Here is a 21,554-nt window from a genome sequence, read left to right on the forward strand (position 1 = left end):
CTTACTTGCTGCAGCCCTACCACCCAGAGGTGGCTGCATTTGGTGCTGCTGTATGTCTATACTATATAGTTTAGGTACTTTACCATTCTTTGTCATGCAAGGCAGTCTCTATATAACATTCCCTGGATGGTGGATACATTTGTTTTATTTAGCAGTTTTATAGCTCATGCATCTGACTGCAGCGAGGGAAGGAGAGAAAGGACCATGGGGGCTGCTATTCTAACACCCTAGCATTTATCCCCAGTCCCTAACTGAGCTGCAGCCCAGACTTCTCTTCCTCACAGCAACAATAATTCCACCAGCACCATGGGTGGATGGGCCCCTCCTCCTTCACTTGCCTGAGCCCCTCCCCCTTCACTTGCTTGCAACAAGACACACCTCTCCAAAACTATTGGCTAGTTTTCCCCTGCTTATTTGCATAGCCTCCTCATCTCCAATCAGCAGCTGCTGACTGCTTAAAATGCATAAAGCCGGCCACTCAGTGAGGCTGGGGGCTGGGCCACCACGTGCTGTTGCTAAGCTTCGGCTTCTAAATTGTTACTGTAGTGGCTGACCTATCAGGGAGAAGATTCAGATCTGTCAACATTCTGTCTCCTAACCAGAGGGCGCTTGTCTGCCCTGATTGGCTCTACCTTAGGACTAAAGCCCGCCTCTGCCTAGAAATTCTGCCCATGATTGGCTATGCCAGTCGCCTGTCGCCTGTGTGTCAAATGTAGGTTGAGAGAGGTGGTTTATATAGGGGACTTGGAAGTCCCCAGCCTGTGAACTCAGTGCAGTTTTAATGCTCATTGCCTTCCTCAGCTGTTTGAAAGGCAGACACAGAGTTTGGGGGTAACTCAAAGAACACACATAAAAATGGAGCTGAACTCTCTGTTAATTCTCCTGGAAGCAGCTGAGTATTTGGAAAGAAGAGACAGAGGTATTCAGAGAAATGACTAGCAGGCACTTCTAAACATTTCACTCTCTTTGTTGCGTGGGTATTCGGACGCCCTTTTCTCTGAGTCCATATTTCCTTCACCTGCAAAGGTGCCATGGGATTTAAACATGTTTTTGTCAGATGCATTGCGGGGGGGAACAAATGCTATTTTCTCGCAAAATCTTTGAACAAACGAGCCGTGGCTCGAGTCTGTTTGGAGTGTATGTATGTTGCTGCATTCAGTGTAGGTTACATTGTCGTGCATGTTGCCGTTTGTGATTGCATTGCAGTTTCCCTTCCCCCTTGTCACAATGTTTCAAGATGTGCATGATCTAGCCAATTTTTTTTACTATTTACTCGGATGATCCTCCTATTTTGGCACTTTTTGTTTTGTTGTCTTTCTTTTAAAAATTCCGGAATGAAATCCAAACAAATCAACCAAAATTTTTGTTTTTTACCCTAGCGTTCCTGCAAAGGAGGAAAAAATGCATGGGAAAATATATTGCCACTAATGCTGACTTTGTCCCTAGAAGCAGAACATGGCTATGCATCAGTGTTACCCTTCGATAGTGACTATTCCAGAAAGAAAACAAAGGCAGGCACGCTGGCCAGAAAATCCCAGAATAACAGGTAATAGATGTACCGTCATTTTCCACAGTGAACTGGCAACCTTTCCTATATGTCTAGCTTTGTGTGTAGCGCATAGATGCATAAAAATAATAACTAATCCTGTGTCTTAGTTCCCAGTAGTCGCCATTTTCCCCCTGTATGGGCTTGGCTCTGTTTTGATCTCTCATATAAACACTGCCACGCGTACACCATCGCCTTAGCACTCACTGCCTTTCTAAACCATCTGCACTCACGCTTCTTCCCCTGGTTTGTTAATGGGTGTGGGCGCCTTGTTTTCCTATGTATTTTTAAAATAATAATCAAAATCCTGACTTCCCTTGCAAATTCCCTCCCAGTCCTTATTTACAATCTCTTTATTGCTGCGAGATCGAATGCAGCTTCCAGTCGCAGTGTAACGCCGGGATCTTGATGGCGGGGGAAGAGTGGAGGGGAAGGGGAAAGGAGGGAAAATTTATCTCCTAGTGAACTTGGATTTATGTATGTATTTTCAAGTGTTTGAGTGAACTTGACCTTTCCGGAGGGTCTGCTGCACCTTTGCTCTGGTCTGTGCATCGCCTGCACGAGCGAGTCCCTCTGCATGCAGTTGAATTACAGTGCATGGTTACATTATTATCAGCTGCCTTTTTTGTTTGTTTGTTTGTTTTTTCTTGCAGCCACTACCTGTTCTGTGATCACCCTTAGCTCAAGGTTTTCTGCGCAGCCTCCCTGCAGCTTTGTTTGCCTGACCGGGCAGTGCTCAGAGTGCACTGTCTACGTGCAGAAGGCTGTCTTAAAGAGACAGCGCCTCCTCTTTACGTAGGAATTCCTTCTTTTCTTGCGCTTTATGTTCTTACACACACACACACACACAAAATATGCCCAGATGGTTCCCTCCTTCTCCAAAGCATTGGTGCTCTGCTCTTTACAAAACGACTCCTTTAAAAAAATTGTTTGATTATGATGAGCCCTGCAGAATAGCCTAAAATGAACAAAACTTGCACATGACTTATTTTCCAAATGAGAGGAAAGTTAGTCTGATCGGGCCAGTTGTTTGAGCTCAGTTAGTCCAGCATAAATCCTGCACAACCCCAGTGTGGTCAATGGGATTACTGGCAAAATGGGAAAGCAGAAAACAGCCCAGTTACGGATATTAAATTTTGAAAATATGAGCTAAACAAAAATCCAGCATCTCCCTTAGAAACATACAAGATCACAATGAGCTATGCTTGCAGTAACCGCTGCAGGGCAATGTGCTTGAACACAACTGAGGAAATACAGGGTGTAAATCCTTCCCTCCCCATCCCTTCCTCCAAACAGTGCTGATATTTCTGGGGATATAAATTCGGGAGGAGGGGGTAATAGTTAAATTGGTGTACAAAGATACAAGATCTGTTTATTTTAAAGGGGTGTGATCAGGCATCACAGGGGTACCTAGATTTGGAGACATTTTTCATCTCTGTACATTTCTCCATATTGTACAAAGGCAGTTAATTTAAACAGAATTCTTAGGGTTTCTAGTTCTAGAGTTCATGGTCTTGTTCTGATCCTTCTTTCTTGTATGCAAGAGAAAGAAATCTGTATTACTTGTGGAAGCATTATTCCATCATTTCCTTTCTTGGGTTTCTCGCTGTCCACAGCAAAACAATCATTTATTTGAACTGTAAGCTGTTTTTAGGAATTTTTAGCAGAAGCTATGTAATCTATCTATTTCAGCAGAATTGAAAAAACAATTGTTACAGGTTTGGTAGCATTATTTATTAAAGCCAGAACACACATCACTACTGACAGATACCATTGTCTGTCAGATATTTCTCACAGTTTTTTTTCTCACTCTGATTCTTGTCGTGCACACCCAAACACTTTTTAAAAAAATGCATAATGATATTTTTATTATTTTCCTGCCAGCTTTATCGTTTATAGACTAGAAAGGGCTCATTCATACTGGGGCAAGGCAACACCTCTGGAGAAGTAGGGCCACAAATTCAGTCTTTGTGTTTAGTTCACCATGGATATTTGTTCACACCCTAAGGAAAACAGCAACCATCTCCGCTGGGCATACCTGACAATCTCCCTATAACACAGACCTCTGGCTGGAAATAGCTGGATCTTGTGATAAGGTACACTGGCAGTCCTGCGTTGTGCTTGCCTACAACATGCACTTGTGTTTCAAGTTTAAGTAACAGGTAAAAACGGGCATCTTGACTTATGAGCTTATGATCCCAAATTCAAATCACACCACTGCTGTTATTCGTATTGGGAGCACAGGTGCCGGAATTAGGGGTGTTGGGGGTCTGCTGCACCCCTGGGCTTGAAGTGGTTTTCATTAAATGCAGGCTTTATAGTTTGGTTCAATGACTCGCAGCACTCCCACTGTAAACATTGTTCCAGCACCACTGATTGGGAGCTAATTTAATGGTTATTTAGATGTTGGGTCACAGCCTCAGAGTGCACAGAATTTGAATGTAGTGTTCAATTTGATCATGCAATCAAATCTTTATAAGCAATTCAGGAATTAAGAGGGGTAGACAACTGGCCAGAGTTCGGAGGATCCTGGGGTGGGGGCAATTGCATAGTGCAAAATTGCACAATGTTATTTTTCAGTAATTTGGTTATTTCTAAATCCGATTTCTTCCAGCAGTCTCAGCAGGTTTGAAAACTAACCTTTGCATATGTCATTTGAGCACAAATAAAAGCACACAAACAATTGTTTTTAAAGCCTGAAAAGCATCTCTTTCGTGCATGGATAACTCAAAAATCGGGCACAGAATTGTATCAAACTTAAAAAAATTAAATTAGCCTTTGGACTCAGAACAAGTATGAAAAATTTCCTCTCCCCAAACAAGTTACAGGCAACTGGACACACGTGCATATCGGGGAAAGTGTTTCTTCAGCCGTAGCTCTGGCCATTACCAGAAAGCTATAATTAGACAGTCCATTGAAAGAGTTCATAATTTTTACATTTTTTTTGTTTGTTGATGTTTGTTTAAAATATTACTTGTCAATTTTTAATTTTATGTTGATAGAGGAAACATTTTCATGTTACTGTGAAGATGGTAGAAAATGCTGCTTGATGCCATTTTTTGCCCCATCTTTGTATAATATATATTAAATTTATTTATGATGAATTGATCTATAAATTTCCTTTTATGATTTGTAGTTTCTTGCCCTTGAGTCAAGAGCGCTCTCTCTCTCTCTCTCATATATATAACGTTCCCACTTTACACAAAACAGATTTGAAAGGTTTTTTTTAGTAAAACTTCTTTGTTTATATAGCGTTCTCTCCTGAGATTTGGAAGTGTTCCCCTCAGATGATTATGACGAAAATCCCCTAGTAGATGAAATTGGATTTTTGTTTTCCAATCTGAATGGATGATTTGAGAAAGGCGCAAGTTTGTAATTGATTTTCCGGGGTAGGGGAGGTAAACCCAGGTCAGCTCTTCTTGTAATGGTGATAACTAGACAGTATTTGGTTGTAGTGCAGAAAATGTCTCCTCTTGATAGAATAATAACTGTAGTTCCTAAAAGCAATACAGTGGAGCTCGTTAACATGCTTGCTAATATGCTGTTGGAATAAAATCAGGCTAGAAAAAATGTCATATTTAGTAGAGCTGTGCCTTGGAGGTTGTAATGTTAAACTTTCAAATGTCTTTTCAGTGAGTACAGTGGGTGTAATGAAATGGATGTATTGCAGATGTCTGCAATTTGTTCAGAGGGAATATTTCACAGAAGCAGAAAGTCAATGAAGTTCAGAAGCTTACTTGGTTGCAGAAAGTTATTTGTTAATAGGAATTCACTGTAGCTTTCAGATAATTGGAGCTTTCTTGTTTTGTTTCCTGTTTGTGATGCTGACTTAAGAGAGATAAGCCTATACATTTTTGTGTTTATATAAGGGGAAAAACTGGTAGCCTGAACTGACCCCCTTGTGGACAGTGGCCCACATCTCACCACCAGCACATGTAACAACTAGACAGGCATGATTTTCCACTGCCTTGTACTTTGTGCAGTCTCTTATCACTGTGTATAGTGGGTAGCATGACCAGAAAGCAAGTGTGAAAAATCAGGATGGTGATGGGGGTAATAAGCACTTATATAAGACAAAGCCACAAATATCGGGACTGTCCCTATAAAATCGGGACATCTGGTCACCCTAATAGTGGGTGTAAAACGCCCATTGTACCTTTATGTGAGTGTAAAAGACTGCACAAAGCAGCAGACCATCAGGCCCAATGTGTGCTCTGTGCCCATGAAAAGATCAGAAGTTAAGTTAATATGCAGAGTAAAACCTTAGTGCTCAATGCCTGTCTATTGGGTCACAGTTAAATTTACTGGCAGAGCAGGAAATGGAAGTCTGTGAAGTAGCCTGCTTGGCCTGTTAATTTAGGAGCTGATAAAAAGGAGGGAAAATGAAAGCAAAACTTAGGCTTATAAATATCCCCACTGCATCTGTTGAAACTAATCAATATTTGATAATGTTTTTGTATCAATAAATAGAGTTGTGTACAATGTACTCTGCTCTGATGAAGGGATATATGTGCAAAAGAAGGTGTTGGGTCAAAACGGTCTGATGTTTCAAATGAAAACATTGTTTAATGTCTCCATTCTTTTGTTAATATTGCACGTCTGTCACTGCAAACCAGTCTCTGGCCCATATCTGGCAAGCTGCTCTTTGCAGACTAGAGGTGTGTGAAATTGTTCAGCCAAAACTTTCTTAGCCAAAAAGTGCAGATTTGGGTCAACTGAAACATTTTGTGAATTCGTGTTGACTTTGGTGAATTATTTCGGTTGCAGTGGAAAAAAGAAAAAACTCCAGAAATGTCAAAAGGAACCATTCTGACATTTCTGAAATGTCTCATTTTGATTTTTTCCAGGCTAGATTCGTATAGCAAAACCGGTGAATGTGCCCCTCTTATAACCATTAGCCCTATACTTAGAGCACTCACCTGGGTTGTGGGAGTCCCAAGTCTGAATCTCCACTCTGGAGCAGGGACTTGAATCCTAACCACTGGACTATCGAGTCACTCTGTCTCTGGCCCAATGACTATTAAAGTATTTCATTTAAAGTAGCACACCTTCAGCAGGAGAGGCTGAGAGATCCACTCCAGAATAGCCTGTGTGGTAGGGCACTCATCTGGGATGGGGAAGACCTGGTTCACGTCCCTGCTCCAAATCAGGCAGAGCAGGGATTTTGAACTTGAGTTTCCTACAGTCTAGGTGGTGCCCTAACCACTGGGCTAAAGATTATAAGAAGAGCACCACTTCCCTCTCCTCCGGCTGTGAATCTAGCCCTTTCTTTCTTTTTATTAAAAATACCCCAAAAATTTAGTTCAACCCAAAACAACATTTTTCTAACTTTTTTGATTCACTGAAAATTCTGAAAGTTTGGATTTAGTTCAGCCTGAACTGAAAGCCTATTTTGATTTCCTGTCCTCCCCCCTGAACTGTCAGAGAACTGACAATTCAGTTATGTTCCGAGCTCCAGTGCAGATAGACCTCTACACCCAGAGGAAGCAGCTTAGGGATCAGCGCCTATTTTCCTTCATTTTTAAAATGAAAGGCAGAGAATAAAATACCATAACATCCAGACTGTGGAAACAAAACAATCTGCTTTGCACTCTCTAAACTCAGTGTATCCTTCTTGTTATTTTCCCCCCAGGAAAATGAGGCATGAAGGAAAATGGTCTATATTACAGAATGCATTAACAAAATTAAATAATGCTAGTGGTACACTAATAAAATTGTAAGTTGAGCTGTTACCAATGAGGAACTATAGTATATACGAAAGTAGCAGTCTTTATGTGGTTTTGTTTTTGTTTTTTTTTTAAGAAAGTTACCAAATGAGAAGCAATATCAGGCCTTCCTCTTACACCCAGATTTATCATACAAACTTTTGAACCTCATTAGAGTCAAGGCTCTGCATAAGGAACTGCACCAATGTATCTATTTGCAGAATCCCAGCCCTCATCCATAATACTGACAAAATTCTGCTTTGAGGTGGAACTAAAAGAGAAATATTTTTAAGAGATACTATGTGGTCAATTTTTTTAAAAAAAGGGTGGGGGTGAGGGTCAGAATAAATGAATGCAGAACTGAGTGAGGTTGTGCTCTAACCACTCAAATATCAGGTAATTCCAAAGTTAGGCCCTGATCCTGCAATATACAGCCCCGCTGCAGATTGGTGTGCTGGCACCAAGTTCAAGTAAAGCCGATTGAAACCTTCAACTTGAAAATACAACCCTATCTCTGCCCCACGCATGTCTATTACATTGCAGACTCTTATTAGATGATCACATGCTGTGTCTTGAATAATGCATTGTCATGTTTATTTGTTTCAGAGTAGCAGCCGTGTTAGTCTGTATCCACAAAAAGAAAAGGAGTACTTGTGGCACTTTAGAGACAAACATATTTAAATAAATTTGTTAATTTGTGTGTTTTTCCTCCAGTGTGGATATATGTGTGTAGCATCTTGTGGAACTTACCACTCTCTTTGTTCTTGTGTTTTGGCCTGGGCTAATATTTCTAATATATTTTCAATGCTGACAGTACACCAGTAATGCTAGGTGTCGCTCACCATCATTTTAAGCATGCTTTCTACAATGCTGCTCTAATAGACCTGGGGCTTAAAATAATGGTGGCAGCCAGTAACTTATCTGTGGCTCCCAGTGTTTGAACTGCAGTAGTGCCTGGAGCGCACAGACTAGGTTTGACATGACAGAAGAGGAAGATGAGACAGATGGGTGGGGGAAGGGGAGAGGAAGATGAGTTAACAGGAAAGCAGTCAAACTACAGAACATTGTGCAGAGGTCTCTGCTCCCCACCTGCACAGCCAGTGTCAGCTGGTAGGCAGGGTCATAGCCTTTTGACCTTAATTTTGATATTTCTTTACATCTGAGCATTTTAACATGTAGTCTTAACATTGCACTAACACGATATCTGAAAGGTAACTTCCTAAGGGTACCTTTTTTTTTTTTAAAAAAAAAAATAGGAATAAAGATGAGGAGGAGAAAGAGCTTTTGTCTTCACTATTAAGAAACTGCTGGTTTGTAAAATATTGCAGTTAGAGCATGTAAATGCCATAATCTATAATTACTTGGCTAGAGACTCTTCAGGTGCTGCCATCCCTGACTCCAACTACAGAAGAAAACATGCCCCTTAATCCTGTTTGATAATTTGCATTTTAAAAGAATCAGAGCTTAGAATTTCACACCTGGTTAATCACCATTTAACTCCTTGGTACTAGATAATGAATGCTAATGCTGTCTCACCTATATCCAGTTGGGATCCAGGAAGTGGGCAGACTGCTAAAGGACCTCCCCTCAGTCTAAGGGGCGGATCCCAGGTCTGGGATTCCAAATCATTGCAGGGGACAACTAAAGATATAACAGGAACAGGAGTGAGGTCACAGGGTTAAACGAAGGGAACTGGACAGGGACGCTGAGCAGAGAACCCCAGACAGCGCCCACTGCTTCTTGAAGGTGTCAAGGGAGCCAGCGGTCGCTGCCCCGAGGAACTCTGCCAAGATACATGAAAGAACTGAGAAGCAGAAATAGGCCTCACGGCCGCAAGAAACCCTATCAGCCAACCTCCTCTCCCTGGTTTTGTAGATGGCCATTTTGGCCAGGGCTAGGAGGAGGTTGACAAGGAGGTCCCGTGACTTTGTGGGGCCATGGATAGGGAGTGCATAGATGAGAAGGTGAGGGGAAAAGTGCAACCAAAAATGTAATAATATACCTAGGAGGAATTGGAATAGGGGCTGCAACCTGGCTGACTCCAGATATACGTGCGCCAGGGTCTCCCTCAAGCTGCAAAAGGGGCAGGTGTCTGGGAGGGGAGTGAACACTGCCAAGTACATGCCTATGCTCACGGCTCCGTGAAGGAGCTGATGTCCCCGGTGGGCCGCAGGACCTGGGTGGAATATAGGCTGGCCCACCGGAGTACCTCACCCTCCAGAGGTGGCAGGGGGTCCTGCCACTTTGTGTCGGGGCGGGATGCAAGAGTGAGGACGTGAAGAGTGTGGAGCGTGAGCATGTACAGATGTTTCCTTGGCGAGGTCCGGAACCGAACCGGCTGCAATTCATGCAGCCAGCTCGCGGTAAAGGGGTGGGATAGCCGGGTAGGTCCACTGGGCAGGGACCCGATGAAAAGATCCTGAGGGCCTGTGGTGTAGGGTGGGCAGGGCACGCCCTCTCTCAGGACCCGGTCGAGGAACCCTGAGCAGTGGGCAGTAAAGCAGCCCTCAGCTCCTGAAGTATGCGCCGGGGAGTATGAGGCCTGGAGAGCCCCAGGCGTTGAGCGAGTGTCAGGGGATCCAGCCGGTCTCCCTGGTCATAGTCCAGGAGGTCTCAGACTTTGGTGACTTTGGCCAGGACCAGCCTCTGGTGCAGCGAGGGGGACTCTGCCACCTGCATATGGAGCTGGGGGTTGTGTAGCAGGGGCTCCGCGAGGAGATCCACCTCCCCGGTGGCTGCCACGGACCTGGTCGCCAAGAGCAGTTTCCAGGTCCGGAGGAGGTCCTGGTAGAAGACTGGCAGCCTGGAGAGGTCTTTTGGATGGAGCTAAAGGAGCTGCTGGTCGTATTGGAGCCCTCGAAAGCGGCGCAGGAAGGCATGTGCCAGTACACTGCACGCTGGGCTACCTGCACCATAAAGGAGCCTCTTCAGGGCCTGGAGGCAGAAGACATGGACCTGAGTGTGCAGGCACTTCAGGCCCTGTCCTCCCTCCTCCAGGGGCAGGTGGAGGACCCCTGCAGAGAACCAGTGCAGTCCTGGCCAGAAGAATTCCAGAACACCTAGATAGTAGCCATTTCTATTTGCAACAGCTGCTTTGCATCTTAAAGTAGCACAAAGTAGCCAGAGTTTCTGTGGATCTGGCCTCTCTTCTTTCTCCACAGGAAATGTTTGTGGCAAACATTCCCCTACCCAGTCCCTTCTATTCTTCCTTTGCTTCTGGCTCACCAAACACAGTTTTGTGCTGAAATAACAAAAGATATGGATTAAGATCACTTATTTATTTTGGTGCAAGTATGTGTGTAAATCTGCCCTTAGATTTCTTCCCATCTGCCCTCTGGGTTGTGTGAAAAGCAGAGGATACAGGATGAAGGGTCGCAGAAATATTGGTTCTCCCTGGGGCAGTGCTCTGTGCTTCTCAGAACTGACGTGGTGAAAAATAGTAATTACTTATATTGAGCTTTATCCTCTCAAAGAACTATACAACCTTTCCTGATGAACCCTCATCGTGTGGGGAGGTAGGTATTGTAGAACTATTAATAACTCCCATTTTACAACTGGGAAACTGGCAGGTTATGTCAGATCTCAGATTTTTTCAATGCCTAAACCACCCCATATAGCAGGGGTGCTATAACAATTTTTGTAGTGGGGGTGCTGAAAGTAGAAGCCAAGTATTTGGTTGTTGTTACTACTTCAAGCCACAGGGTGCTGCAGGTCTCTGTTTGCTTCCTTCCACACCAGTCTCATGTTGGGGGTGTAACACATGGCTAGAAAGGGTTAAACATCCTGCGAAATAAATAACCCTCAAAAGAAATGTGGAGAGAGAATGTTTGTGTTTTTGTGAATTTACATCTGTATGAGTAGGGTCCACAATGTAATCAACAGTCCCTGTCTGTGCTGTATTCTGATCATTCAGAGATCAAAAGAACATTCTAGCATTTAAATGAATTGTAAACACAGGATATCTCAGTATTCATCTCTCTTTGAAATGTACTGTGAATGGTGGAGGAACAAACAAATTGCCTTATGCTAAGTACCGGTGGTGGACCTTCAAAGTCATGCTAATTACCTTTTGAACGCCAACTTGTCAGAAGACAGGAAATTGTATAAAAGATCCTTGGGTCCTGATTCTGTTCTCTCAGATATGCTTAAGCTTCATCAGGGGAAGTTTGAGTTGCAAGACTGAGGTCCCAGTTATGCTGGTACGTCCTGAGTATGATATTTGGATATTGGACTATAATCTGTGAACTACTTCTGAAAGAACTCTTTGCAACTACAAAGCTCACCATCTATGCTGTGAATCTGAACCTCAATGAATTGAACTCATGTCTGTATGTATATTGATCTTTTAATCATACTTTCTCTCCCTCCCTCTTTTGTTTTTTAATAAATTTTAGTTTAGTTAATAAGAATTGGCTGTAGCATGTATTTGGGTAAGATCTGGAATATTCAATAACCTGGGAGGTAATGTGTCCGATCCTTTGGGACTGGTACAACCTTTTCTTTTATATGATGAAATAAGATTTTCAGAAATCATCGTATTTGACTTAGGCACCTGGATGGAGGCCTGATGCTGGATCACTTTAAGGGAGCTGTGTTGTTTGGACTTCTGAGTAACCAGTGAGATAGTAAAGAAGCTGTTTTATGCTGGTTTGGTAAATCTAAGTATTGGAATATCCACCAGCTTTCTGGGGATTGTCTGCCCCATTCTTTGCAGTTCACCCTAATGGAGTGATCATACCTGGCTCCCCACTAGGACCCTGGTCACAGTGGTGTGGTCGTGCTTGGATACACATTACCACAGGTTTTTGGATCAGAACCACACGCTTGTGAAAAATTAATTTTGATATTGGAGAGCTTAAGGGTTAAAAATCAGTTACAGTGAGTGACTCATGATCAAGATTCTGACAGAAAAAGCCTGGAAGAATTGTGCTCAAAGAGGGAGTTGTCATTTAAGAAAAAAGCCTAGAACAGGAACTGAAAAATCTGTTAATTGCCAGTGATAAAGAAGCAGACCCAGTGAAGATGCTTGCAGTGAGAAACCAGCAGCTAGCACTTGAACAAAAGCAAAAAATAGCTGATCTGGAAGGAGAAGTTGCTGAAAGAAAACACCTGTGTTTTGACCATGAACAAAGAATGGCATATATTTGATTGCAAGAACTAGAAGCTAAGGCAAAAGTGAAAAACTTAAGCTCCAACTCAACAGAATAAAGGAACAACAGGAACTGTACCATCCTGAAAAGCCAGCTCCTCTCAACAGCAAAGGTGGGGATAGAATCTATCCAGTTGGTAACAATGTTGGTATGTTGTTTGACTCTAAGCAGTTGTCTGTGTGTAACCAAATATACCCCAACACTGTCACCTTCTATGTAAATGCTTTTACTGTGAGCTCAGGTGGAGGTAACCCCATAACTTGTGCAGAGAATGTAAAAGTCAATGGAAAATGCTGTTTAGGGCAAATTACAGCTTCTAACATCACTCTTGTTAAAGCAGATCTTGTCAAAGAGGAAGATTACTTACCAAATAGGAGTGTGAATGTTGTAATCCTCTGAGTTTACTGTAAATGTGCCTTTAGCCAGAATCCATCTTGAATGGAATGGTATTAAACATGAAGTTATAGCTGGTGTAAGGAAGCTTATTGCCTAAGGATCTTTTGATTGGGGATGATATTAAAGCTTTGTTCGGTCAGGTTGACATAAATCAGTCACAGGAAAGATATAATCCTGAACCTGTGTCTGCTAGGGGCAAGGATTTGCCTATGTAGGGTTTCTCCAAATGTTTGTCTGAGGAAAATAGCTGTTTGTGCAAAAAAGCAGTGCATCTGTGGAAGAAAATTCTGAGTGTCTGGTACCTCACAAGTGAATCTGGCATTAGATAAGGCTCAGGAAGATGTTTCTCTAGAGCAAATTAAAGTTGGTGACCAGGTTAAAGCCCTAACTGAGGAAGGAAGGGGTACATTGTTGGTGAGTGATTACACTGTTGGCTGGTAAAGCTTGGGAAAGTAAGCCTGACCATGTAAAAGTGATATGCTTAAAGAAGCTCAGCGTAATACGACACTATTTGTGGAAAACAGCAGTTTATCTGTTAAGGGAGGGAAAGGCAAAGAAAGTTTTAGATGAGCGTAGGCAGCCTTTTGAGTTGATGGCTTTGTCTAATCAGCGGTTTGGGAAGGCAAGGTTAGTGGAACATGAGTATCCCCATATCTTACCTATTACCAGTGTGGAGAATTGTGATGGTGAAGGAAATGTTCCTGTGTCTGTTAGGGGTAATGACTCGCCCATAAAGGGAGCTACCCCAATCTCCAAGCAGTTGTCTATGAATAGCCATGAGTGCTGGGACAAAGGAAAGGATATCCCAAGCTATTTGTCTGTTAAAGGGGAATGTTTCTCCAGCTCTTTTCTGTCTGTAAAGCAGACAGAAGAAGCCTGTCAGCCTAGATGGTTGAAAATTTATCAGTTGACCCAAAGTTGATTCTGGATACAACTAAGCCCAAGAAGGAAGTGGTCCTAAGTTTGTATCTGCTAGGGATGATGACACTGCAACTAGGTTACATCCAGTTGATGTCCTAAATAGCTCCCAGAGACCAAGCGATTCTTGTGCTTCTATTTTGCCTGTTGCTAGTGTGTTCCTGGGTAAAGATATGACAACCTTGTCTGATCAGGGTGATGTGATATACCCAGGGCACAAGGAAAGCATGAAGGTAATTTGACTGTTACCTACTGACAGTGTGGAAACGTGGAACAAGGCAGAGAATACTTCTGATCTTGTGACTATGAAGTCGAGCAGGTTACCTGAAAGGGGGTTGTGTGAAAATCCTCCTGATGGGCCAGAGGTGATTCTGGATGTGAGTGAAATTCAGAAGAAGTTTGGTGATTTGTCTGTTGTGCCAAAGTTGGTTCTAGACATAAATAAAGCTCAGAAAAAATCTGTTGCAGTGCATGATATTGCAAAAGAAAAGGAATTTCTTAGTGAAGTCTTTGAAGTCTGTGAAAAGGAATTGTTTCCAGTGACTCTTAATGGGCCATTGTTGATAGTAAACAGTCTCTCTTCTGAGGAAAGTGTGATGGTGCCTAATGGCCAGAGTCTTTCAAATGTGTATGAATCCAATGGGCTTGCTTCAGAAAGACCCAGTGTGGATAGCTTTGAAAAGATTTCAGATGTAATAAAAAATGTTAGGGAGCTTAAACAGCCCTATAAGCTTAATCAGCTTGTTGGGGAGACGTTGTTGGAACATGAATGTCTCCATGTTGATTCTGTAAATAAGCAGTCTGTGACTCAGGTACTGAGAAAAGATCGGGTTACTGGTTTTTCAGCGCATAACAGCCTTATAACTGAACCCACAAGGATGCAGAGGAGAGCAAGTAAACTCTCATCTCTAGACAATTTGAATATGACTTGTAGTCTCTTAGTGGACTTGACATCTGTTTCCATGTGGAAGCAGAGGTTGGTAATGGAAGGACAAAAGAACCTTGAGTCTAACATGCTAGTGAAAATGGATGGTATCTCTTTAAGACCAAGTCCAGCCTTGGAATCGGTGAATCTTGAGGATCTGAAAACTAGTAAACAGGCTAGTGTCTGTGTTGATGCAAATTACCTGACTGACTAGGGGGAGAAAGACTTGCCCATAGCCCTTAGCAAAGAGGATGTACCCAGCCAGCCAATGGATTCTGTTATTCAGGAGTTCAGATTTTGACCCTACTGGACAGGGAGGAAGGGAAGGATTAAACATTGCAAATAAAAGCCACAGGTTAACCATAAAATACCAGAACCCCAAGGAAGTGGTTAAACTAAAAGCCTATGTTAAGGAAGACCCTGAGGTCAAGAAAAAGCTACAAAGGTTCAAAAGGGATATTGAACAACCTGACCTAAAGAATGATTTGCCTAAACAAAAGACTTGGCATAACAAAAAACTGATTGTAAATGTACACTTGTAATAAATTTGATGTTAATGCTAATATTAACTTTTGTGACTGTGGTGCTGATACCAAGAACTGTAAAAATGTAGAATGTGCAGGGTCTATTGGGAAAACCCTTGAACATGTTGTGAGTAATACATAAGAACTCATGGTGTAAAAGCCTTCATGGTTATACTGTTTCATTGACAACACACTTTATGTTAAAAGGCCTGTTGATACTGATATTTTAGTTAGTGCCTGTATCTAATCTTGAAACTGTACACAGCAGAAAAACCACCACAAGCTTGAACTGCTGTACAAAAGGGGAAACTGAGGTACAACTCCTCACAGCCTTCATGGCTGAATGCCAGAGTAAGTGCTCTCTAAAGAACATTAATGGCTATGTTAAGTCAACACATACACCAAACCCTGGAATCACTAAAGTGTTTCACAGAGTATGGACTAAGTTTTTAACTTGGGCCAAAGCGTGCCTCAATCATTTGCCTTACAAAGAATTCAGTGTAAACACAAATGATATCAATGTTGGAAGGTCTTAAAGGTGTATCCAGGAGCTCTGTTTGCTCCCTTCCACACGTTGGGGGTATGACGCATGGCTAGAAAGGGTTAAACATCCTGCAAAATAAATAACTCTCAAAAGACATGTGGCGAGAGAATGTTTGTGTTTTTGTGTATTTACATCTGTATGAGTAGGGTCCACAATGTAATCAACAGTCCCTGTCTGTGCTGTATTCTGATCATTAAGAGATCAAAAGAACATCCTAGCATTTAAATGAATTGTAAACACGGGATATCTCAGTATTCATCTCTCTTTGAAATGTACTGTGAATGGTGGAGGAACAAACAAATTGCCTTATGCTAAGTACCGGTGATGGACCTTCAAAGTCATGCTAATTACCTTTTGAACGCCAACTTGTCAGAAGACAGGAAATTGTATAAAAGATCCTTGGGTCCTGATTCTGTTCTCTCAGATATGCTTAAGCTTCATCAGGGGAAGTTTGAGTTGCAAGATGGAGGTCCCAGTTATGCTGGTACGTCCTGAGTATGATATTCGGATATTGGACTATAATCTGTGAACTATTTCTGAAAGAACTCTTTGCAACTACAAAGCTCACCATCTATGCTCTGAATCTGAACCTCAATGAATTGAATTCATGTCTGTATGTATATTGATCTTTCAGCCATACCCTCTCTCTCTCTCTCCCTCCCTCTTTTGTTTTTTAATAAATTTTAGTTTAGTTAATAAGAATTGGCTGTAGCATGTATTTGGGTAAGATCTGGAATATTCAATAACCTGGGAGGTAATGTGTCCGATCCTTTGGGACTGGTACAACCTTTTCTTTTATATGATGAAATAAGATTTTCAGAAATCATCATATTTGACTTAGGCACCTGGATGGAGGCCTGATGCTGGATCACTTTAAGGGAACTGTGTTGTTTGGACTTCTGAGTAACCAGTGAGGTAACAAAGAAGCTGTTTTATGCTGGTTTGGAAAATCTAAGTATTGGAATATCCACGAGCTTTCTGGGGATTGTCTGCCCGATTCTTTGCAGTTCACCTTAATGGAGTGACCACAGCTGGCACCCCACTAGGACCCTGGTTACAGGGGGGCCTAGGAATTTTACTACAAAGCTCACTTAGCTACATTCATATGTACAGTGCAGTCTGGAGTCACATCATAGCTTAGTGCAGCAACGTTGTAACTTCACTTGTACCCAGGCAGACTTTCAAACGTGTAAGACTTATAACAATTTTTTCTTTAAATTAGCAAAGCATACCCTGCACATCAAGGATTCAGTCTATGCAAAAATTCTTGTTTAAGGATTCCGCTGCTTTTTCTGTTCTGCTACAGTATACGGGTTGTTACCTTTGTCTGCTCCAATAATCCAAGTGTGATTTACGCTGTACAGTCTGTCTTATAGCAGGCTGATTTCTGGAGCGACGTTGGAGCTGATTGGCTGTGTCAGATTCAGGTCAGATTCATCCTAGGTTTACCTCTAGTGACTTCCATAAAGTTACTGTGCAGTAGGGATGATTTAGCCAACACCTGTTTCATCTGCTATGTAAAACGCTTTATGTGAGCAATTTTCTTGTAATTTAAGTGGATATGCTCATGAGAGCTTTGGAAATCTTTTCCTGCTGAAAGATTATTTCCCTGTATGTGTCTCTTTACTGAACAGTTAACACGGGCTCTTACTGGGTTTTAGCCCAACCCCCCTACCATCCACACAGAAAAACCTTTTTATCCAAGTTTGGAGGATGCTTTAAACACAGGCCAGTTTTGTGTAGAGTTTGCTTTAAGCTGTTCTAAGGCCAAAAATCACAGGCCAGTGTCCTTCTCCTCTGCCAGTGCCACCTCCTCACCCTGCAGAGGGGCACCAACAACCTGCAGCTTCACCCTCCATCATGGCCTGGTGCGGAGGTGAGGCCCTGGATGGAAGGAGGGGGTTGGAGAGTGAGCCCATCCCACACTCACCTCATAGTGGCAGCTCCTGTCTCTTCCGAGCCCGTCTCCCTGCTCTGAGCATTGCAACCTGGCACAAGGACTTGCAATGCCACTCAGGTTGGCCCAGCCGCCCCTCCTTCGTGATGGGGGGCGCAGGGACGAAGGGGAAGGGCGGGTAGGCCAAACTTGACTGAGCAGCTCTGTGACCTCGTGTGCTGGGTCACAACACCAGGAGCAGAGCTGGGCCCAGCCCCGGGGACAGAAACCACTACTATGGGGTAAGCGTAGGGAGGGCTCGCTTTCCAATACCCTTCTCCTCCTCTGGGCCTCCTCTCCGCACTGGGCCTGTGACCCGCCTAGAACCTTTTCACAACCCTCCATTCGGGAAACACTGGGTTAGAATCCAGGCTCAGCTTTAACTTGGGTTGGAACCTGCCCACTTTGCCCCTAGGATGCCGGCAAAATCACTGGAGAGCTAATAGTGCCTCAGTGCCCTTTCCACAGTTCTCCCTGAACAACCAACAGATTTTCCTGCAGTTGACTGGGAAAGAATCCTAGAGCATTTCAGCACAAAGAAGCATGGAATATGCCCACAGACACACAGGGGCAAGTTCAGAAATGATGCACACACAGTTATATGGAGAGGTTTTACAGTAGGGATGCCACACTGGTTGGTTTGTTGCAGGGTTGCTTTTTTTTTTTCTGGGAGCTAAATTCTGTCTTTGTTTTGGGGGTCTGTGTATGTAACACAACTACATAATCTTAAGTGATAAACTGATAAAAAGGCAGATCACATTTTTGGTCTACCACTGTTGGTGTGATTATGTTTAAATAGTTTTCACGTGATTAATTTGAGCAGGAAGGAATGTGTATATGTATTCCCATTGTTTCGCTTTATGATATGGTGCACTTAGTTTAAGATTTAAAATATAAAGACTTTTTTTTTCCCAAAAAGATACCAACTCGTATATGATCTGTTCAACTCTCACTAAAATCAGTGGGGAGGTTTCCACAGAAGCCTGGATTGGGCTCAGAGGCCCTGATCCTTCAAAAGTTTACATGTTCCGACCCTTATGTGAGTAGTCCCATTTAAGTCAGTGCATAAATGTTTGCAGGATTCGGGCCATAGTGGGTAGACTTGGACCTGGAAAAAAACATTTCAGGGTCTGATCATCAGTGATTACTAGGACACTACCAAATTCACGGCCATTTTGGTCATTTCACGGTCATAGGATTTTAAAAATAGTAAACTTCATGATTTCAGCAATTTAAATATGAAATGTCACTGTGTTGTAATTGTAGGGCTCCTGACCCAAAAAGGAGCTGTGTGTGTGGGGGGGGAGGGGGGGGGCAGGGGGTTGCAAGGTTATTGTAGGGGTGGTTGCGGTATTACTACCCTTACTTCTGCGCTGCTGGGCGGTGGCGCTGCCTTCAGAGCTGGGCAGCTGGAGAGCGGTGGCTGCTGGCCGGGAGCCCAGCTCTGAAGGCAGCGCCACCGCCCAGCAGCAGCACAGAAGTAAGGACGGCATGGTATGGTATTGCCACCCTCACTTCTCCGCTGCTGCCTGCAGAACTGGGCCCTCAGTCAGCAGCCACCACTCTCTGGCCACTCAGCTGTGAAGGCAGCAGCAGCGCAGAAGTCAGGGTGGCATGATATGGTATGATCACCCTTACTTCTGCGCTGCTGCTGGTGGGGCGCCGCCGCTTTCCGACCACCCAGCCCTGAAGGCAGTGCAGAAGTCAGGGTGGCAATACTGTGATCTCCCACCCCTGCAACTCCCTTGTGGGTGAGGACCCCCAATTTGAAAAACGCTGGTTTCCCCTGTGAAATTTTTATAGTAGGGTAAAAGCACACAAGACCGGATTTCATGGGGGAAGACCAGATTTCACGGTCCGTGACGTGTTTTTCATGGTCATGAATTTGGTGATTACACGATCCTAGCTTTGCTTTCCCTGTGCAGCCAGATGGGTACATTGGTTGCAGTGTTCACATCAATAAGAAATTTCAAGTATGCTGCAACATCTGTGTGGGCGGTTTGCTTAAGAGCCAGCCACATGCTTCTGTAGGAACGATCGATGACCCTGTGCTGCACCTGGTAACTACACATGTCTTAGAATGGACGGTGCTCTTTACACCTAAGGCATGAACAAAGCAACCTCTGTCAGCACACAGTGCACAGAAGCTGGTTTGGTTTCTAGCATACTGTTGGAAAACTGATTCAACAAAATCTGCTTGCATGGATCTTGATGCTGCAGTGTGTTGCACCCTAAAAGCTGCTGCTGCCGCCTTCATATTCATGATCTTCACACACTGGAATAATAAACATCTATTTCCATTCTCAGAGAACTAGAACTACTGGTCCAGGAAATGACTGGTTTTGTAACAGTGACAATAATTTCATCTGAGAAATGTTTTTAATTTCAGTTGTATAAATGTAATTAGTGTTTCTGTCTGAATCTGGTGGGTTTTTGTTCGTTTGTTTTTTTTAAACGGAGTTTGTGATAGTAGATTCAATTATTCTAGAATGGGAAATGGTCCTAATTTCTTGGAAGTTTTATTTTTTATTTTTTTAAAGTTCTAGGTTTCTCATCCATACACAGGTTTAGCAAAAGAAAAGATACATCTTTTCTGCATTAAGACTGATATTCACAATTATTCCAGCTGTTAAATGGTGATTTTTTTTTTTTAAATGCTCCCCTCAGGGTCTCCCAGAAACTAAGTTTTGAGTCTGTTCTTTTGGAATTTCGTCCCTCTCATTCTTACAGTTCTTATCTTTTACCAATTAAATCTTGCAACTGTTTTGTTTGTTCTTTTTTCCCTTTTCTCCATGGCTGAAAATGTTGTGTGGTTTGTTTCTCGTACCACTTGGGTCAGATTAAGAGGCAGAAGTGTGCTTAGTGCCTGAAGACCATTTAAGAAACTTTTCTGTACAAATTGTAGTCTGTGCAAAAAGATTTACCCATGCAAATGGAGTAGTTAGATATTCTAGGGAAACAACTAAAAAGATGTTGACACCTTGAAGTCTTTCGAAAGCTATGTTAAAAGCAACCAATTAAAAACATATATTGCATTAAAATCCATGTGAAGTCTAGGCTTTAGTTTAGTTTATAATCTGTTTTAAATTGCAGGCTTTTAACATCTCTTTTGAAAGCCATATAGGTGACATTTTTAGCTATTCTAAAATCCAGTACTCATTCTAAAATATTTTTTTTTCTATTTTTAATAGGTCATCACACAACGAACTAGAAAAACATAGGTAAGTCATGAAAAGAAAGTGAAATTATCTAGAAAAAGCATCGTAGATGTTAGGACGACCATGTATAGACAGGGATATGGTGTTAGAATGGTGTCCTGAATGAATCATCTAAACTTATAGTTGATTAATACTGTACTTACAGAAGTATAACTTTAATATTAATGATGTTATTGAAGAAGTTGATTCCCCTAGTTGTTTGCTAGCAAACCTTAAGAGTTATTAATACATTAGAAATTGAGTTATCATGATTAAGCTGCATGAATTTGGGGCTAGGGGAGGAGTATGAAATGCAGAATTACTTTACTGTTTAACAACACTTAAAGTAAACTTATGTGTCACAGAGGAAGGATTTAGTCTTGCAACTCCCACTCTATATAAACTGGTGCAAACAAATTTCCCATTAACTCAGCTTCCTTGTAGAGACAGCAGGGTCCATCCAGAGGATTATGTTCAGGGCTGGAAACCAGGGCTAGAAGTGTCTGCAACACTTTGAAAAACTATTACACCTCTACCCCGATATAATGCGGTCCTCGGGAGACAAAAAATCTCACCGCGTTATAGGTGAGACCGCGTTATATCGAACTTGCTTTGGCCCCCCCGTTCCTTGTTCCCTGACCGCCCCCTCCAGAGACCCCCCCATCCCTAATCACCACCAGGACCCCACCCCCTACCCAACCCCCCTGCTACCT

The 21,554-nt window shown here is 42.7% G+C and overlaps 1 protein-coding gene across 4 annotated transcripts in view; it reads left to right on the forward strand.

Moving 5' to 3' along the window:
• The first annotated feature begins 672 nt into the window (after positions 1–672).
• The window catches only part of MXD4 (MAX dimerization protein 4), a 56,369-nt gene continuing 35,487 nt past the window's right edge, over positions 673–21,554 (forward strand). The window contains exons 1-3 of one of the 4 annotated variants that reach the window (XM_007055977.4): positions 673–919; positions 1,447–1,546; positions 20,836–20,865. In XM_007055977.4, coding sequence (XP_007056039.2) covers positions 856–919; positions 1,447–1,546; positions 20,836–20,865 — 194 coding nt within the window. In that variant the 5' untranslated portion in view covers positions 673–855. The remainder of the gene's footprint in view (positions 920–1,446; positions 1,547–20,835; positions 20,866–21,554) is intronic. The other 3 variants (XM_027818346.3, XM_037898224.2, XM_037898223.2) reach the window with 3 other exon arrangements.

This window comes from Chelonia mydas, chromosome 4 (assembly GCF_015237465.2).
Source record: "Chelonia mydas isolate rCheMyd1 chromosome 4, rCheMyd1.pri.v2, whole genome shotgun sequence".
Taxonomy (NCBI): Eukaryota; Metazoa; Chordata; order Testudines; family Cheloniidae; genus Chelonia; species Chelonia mydas.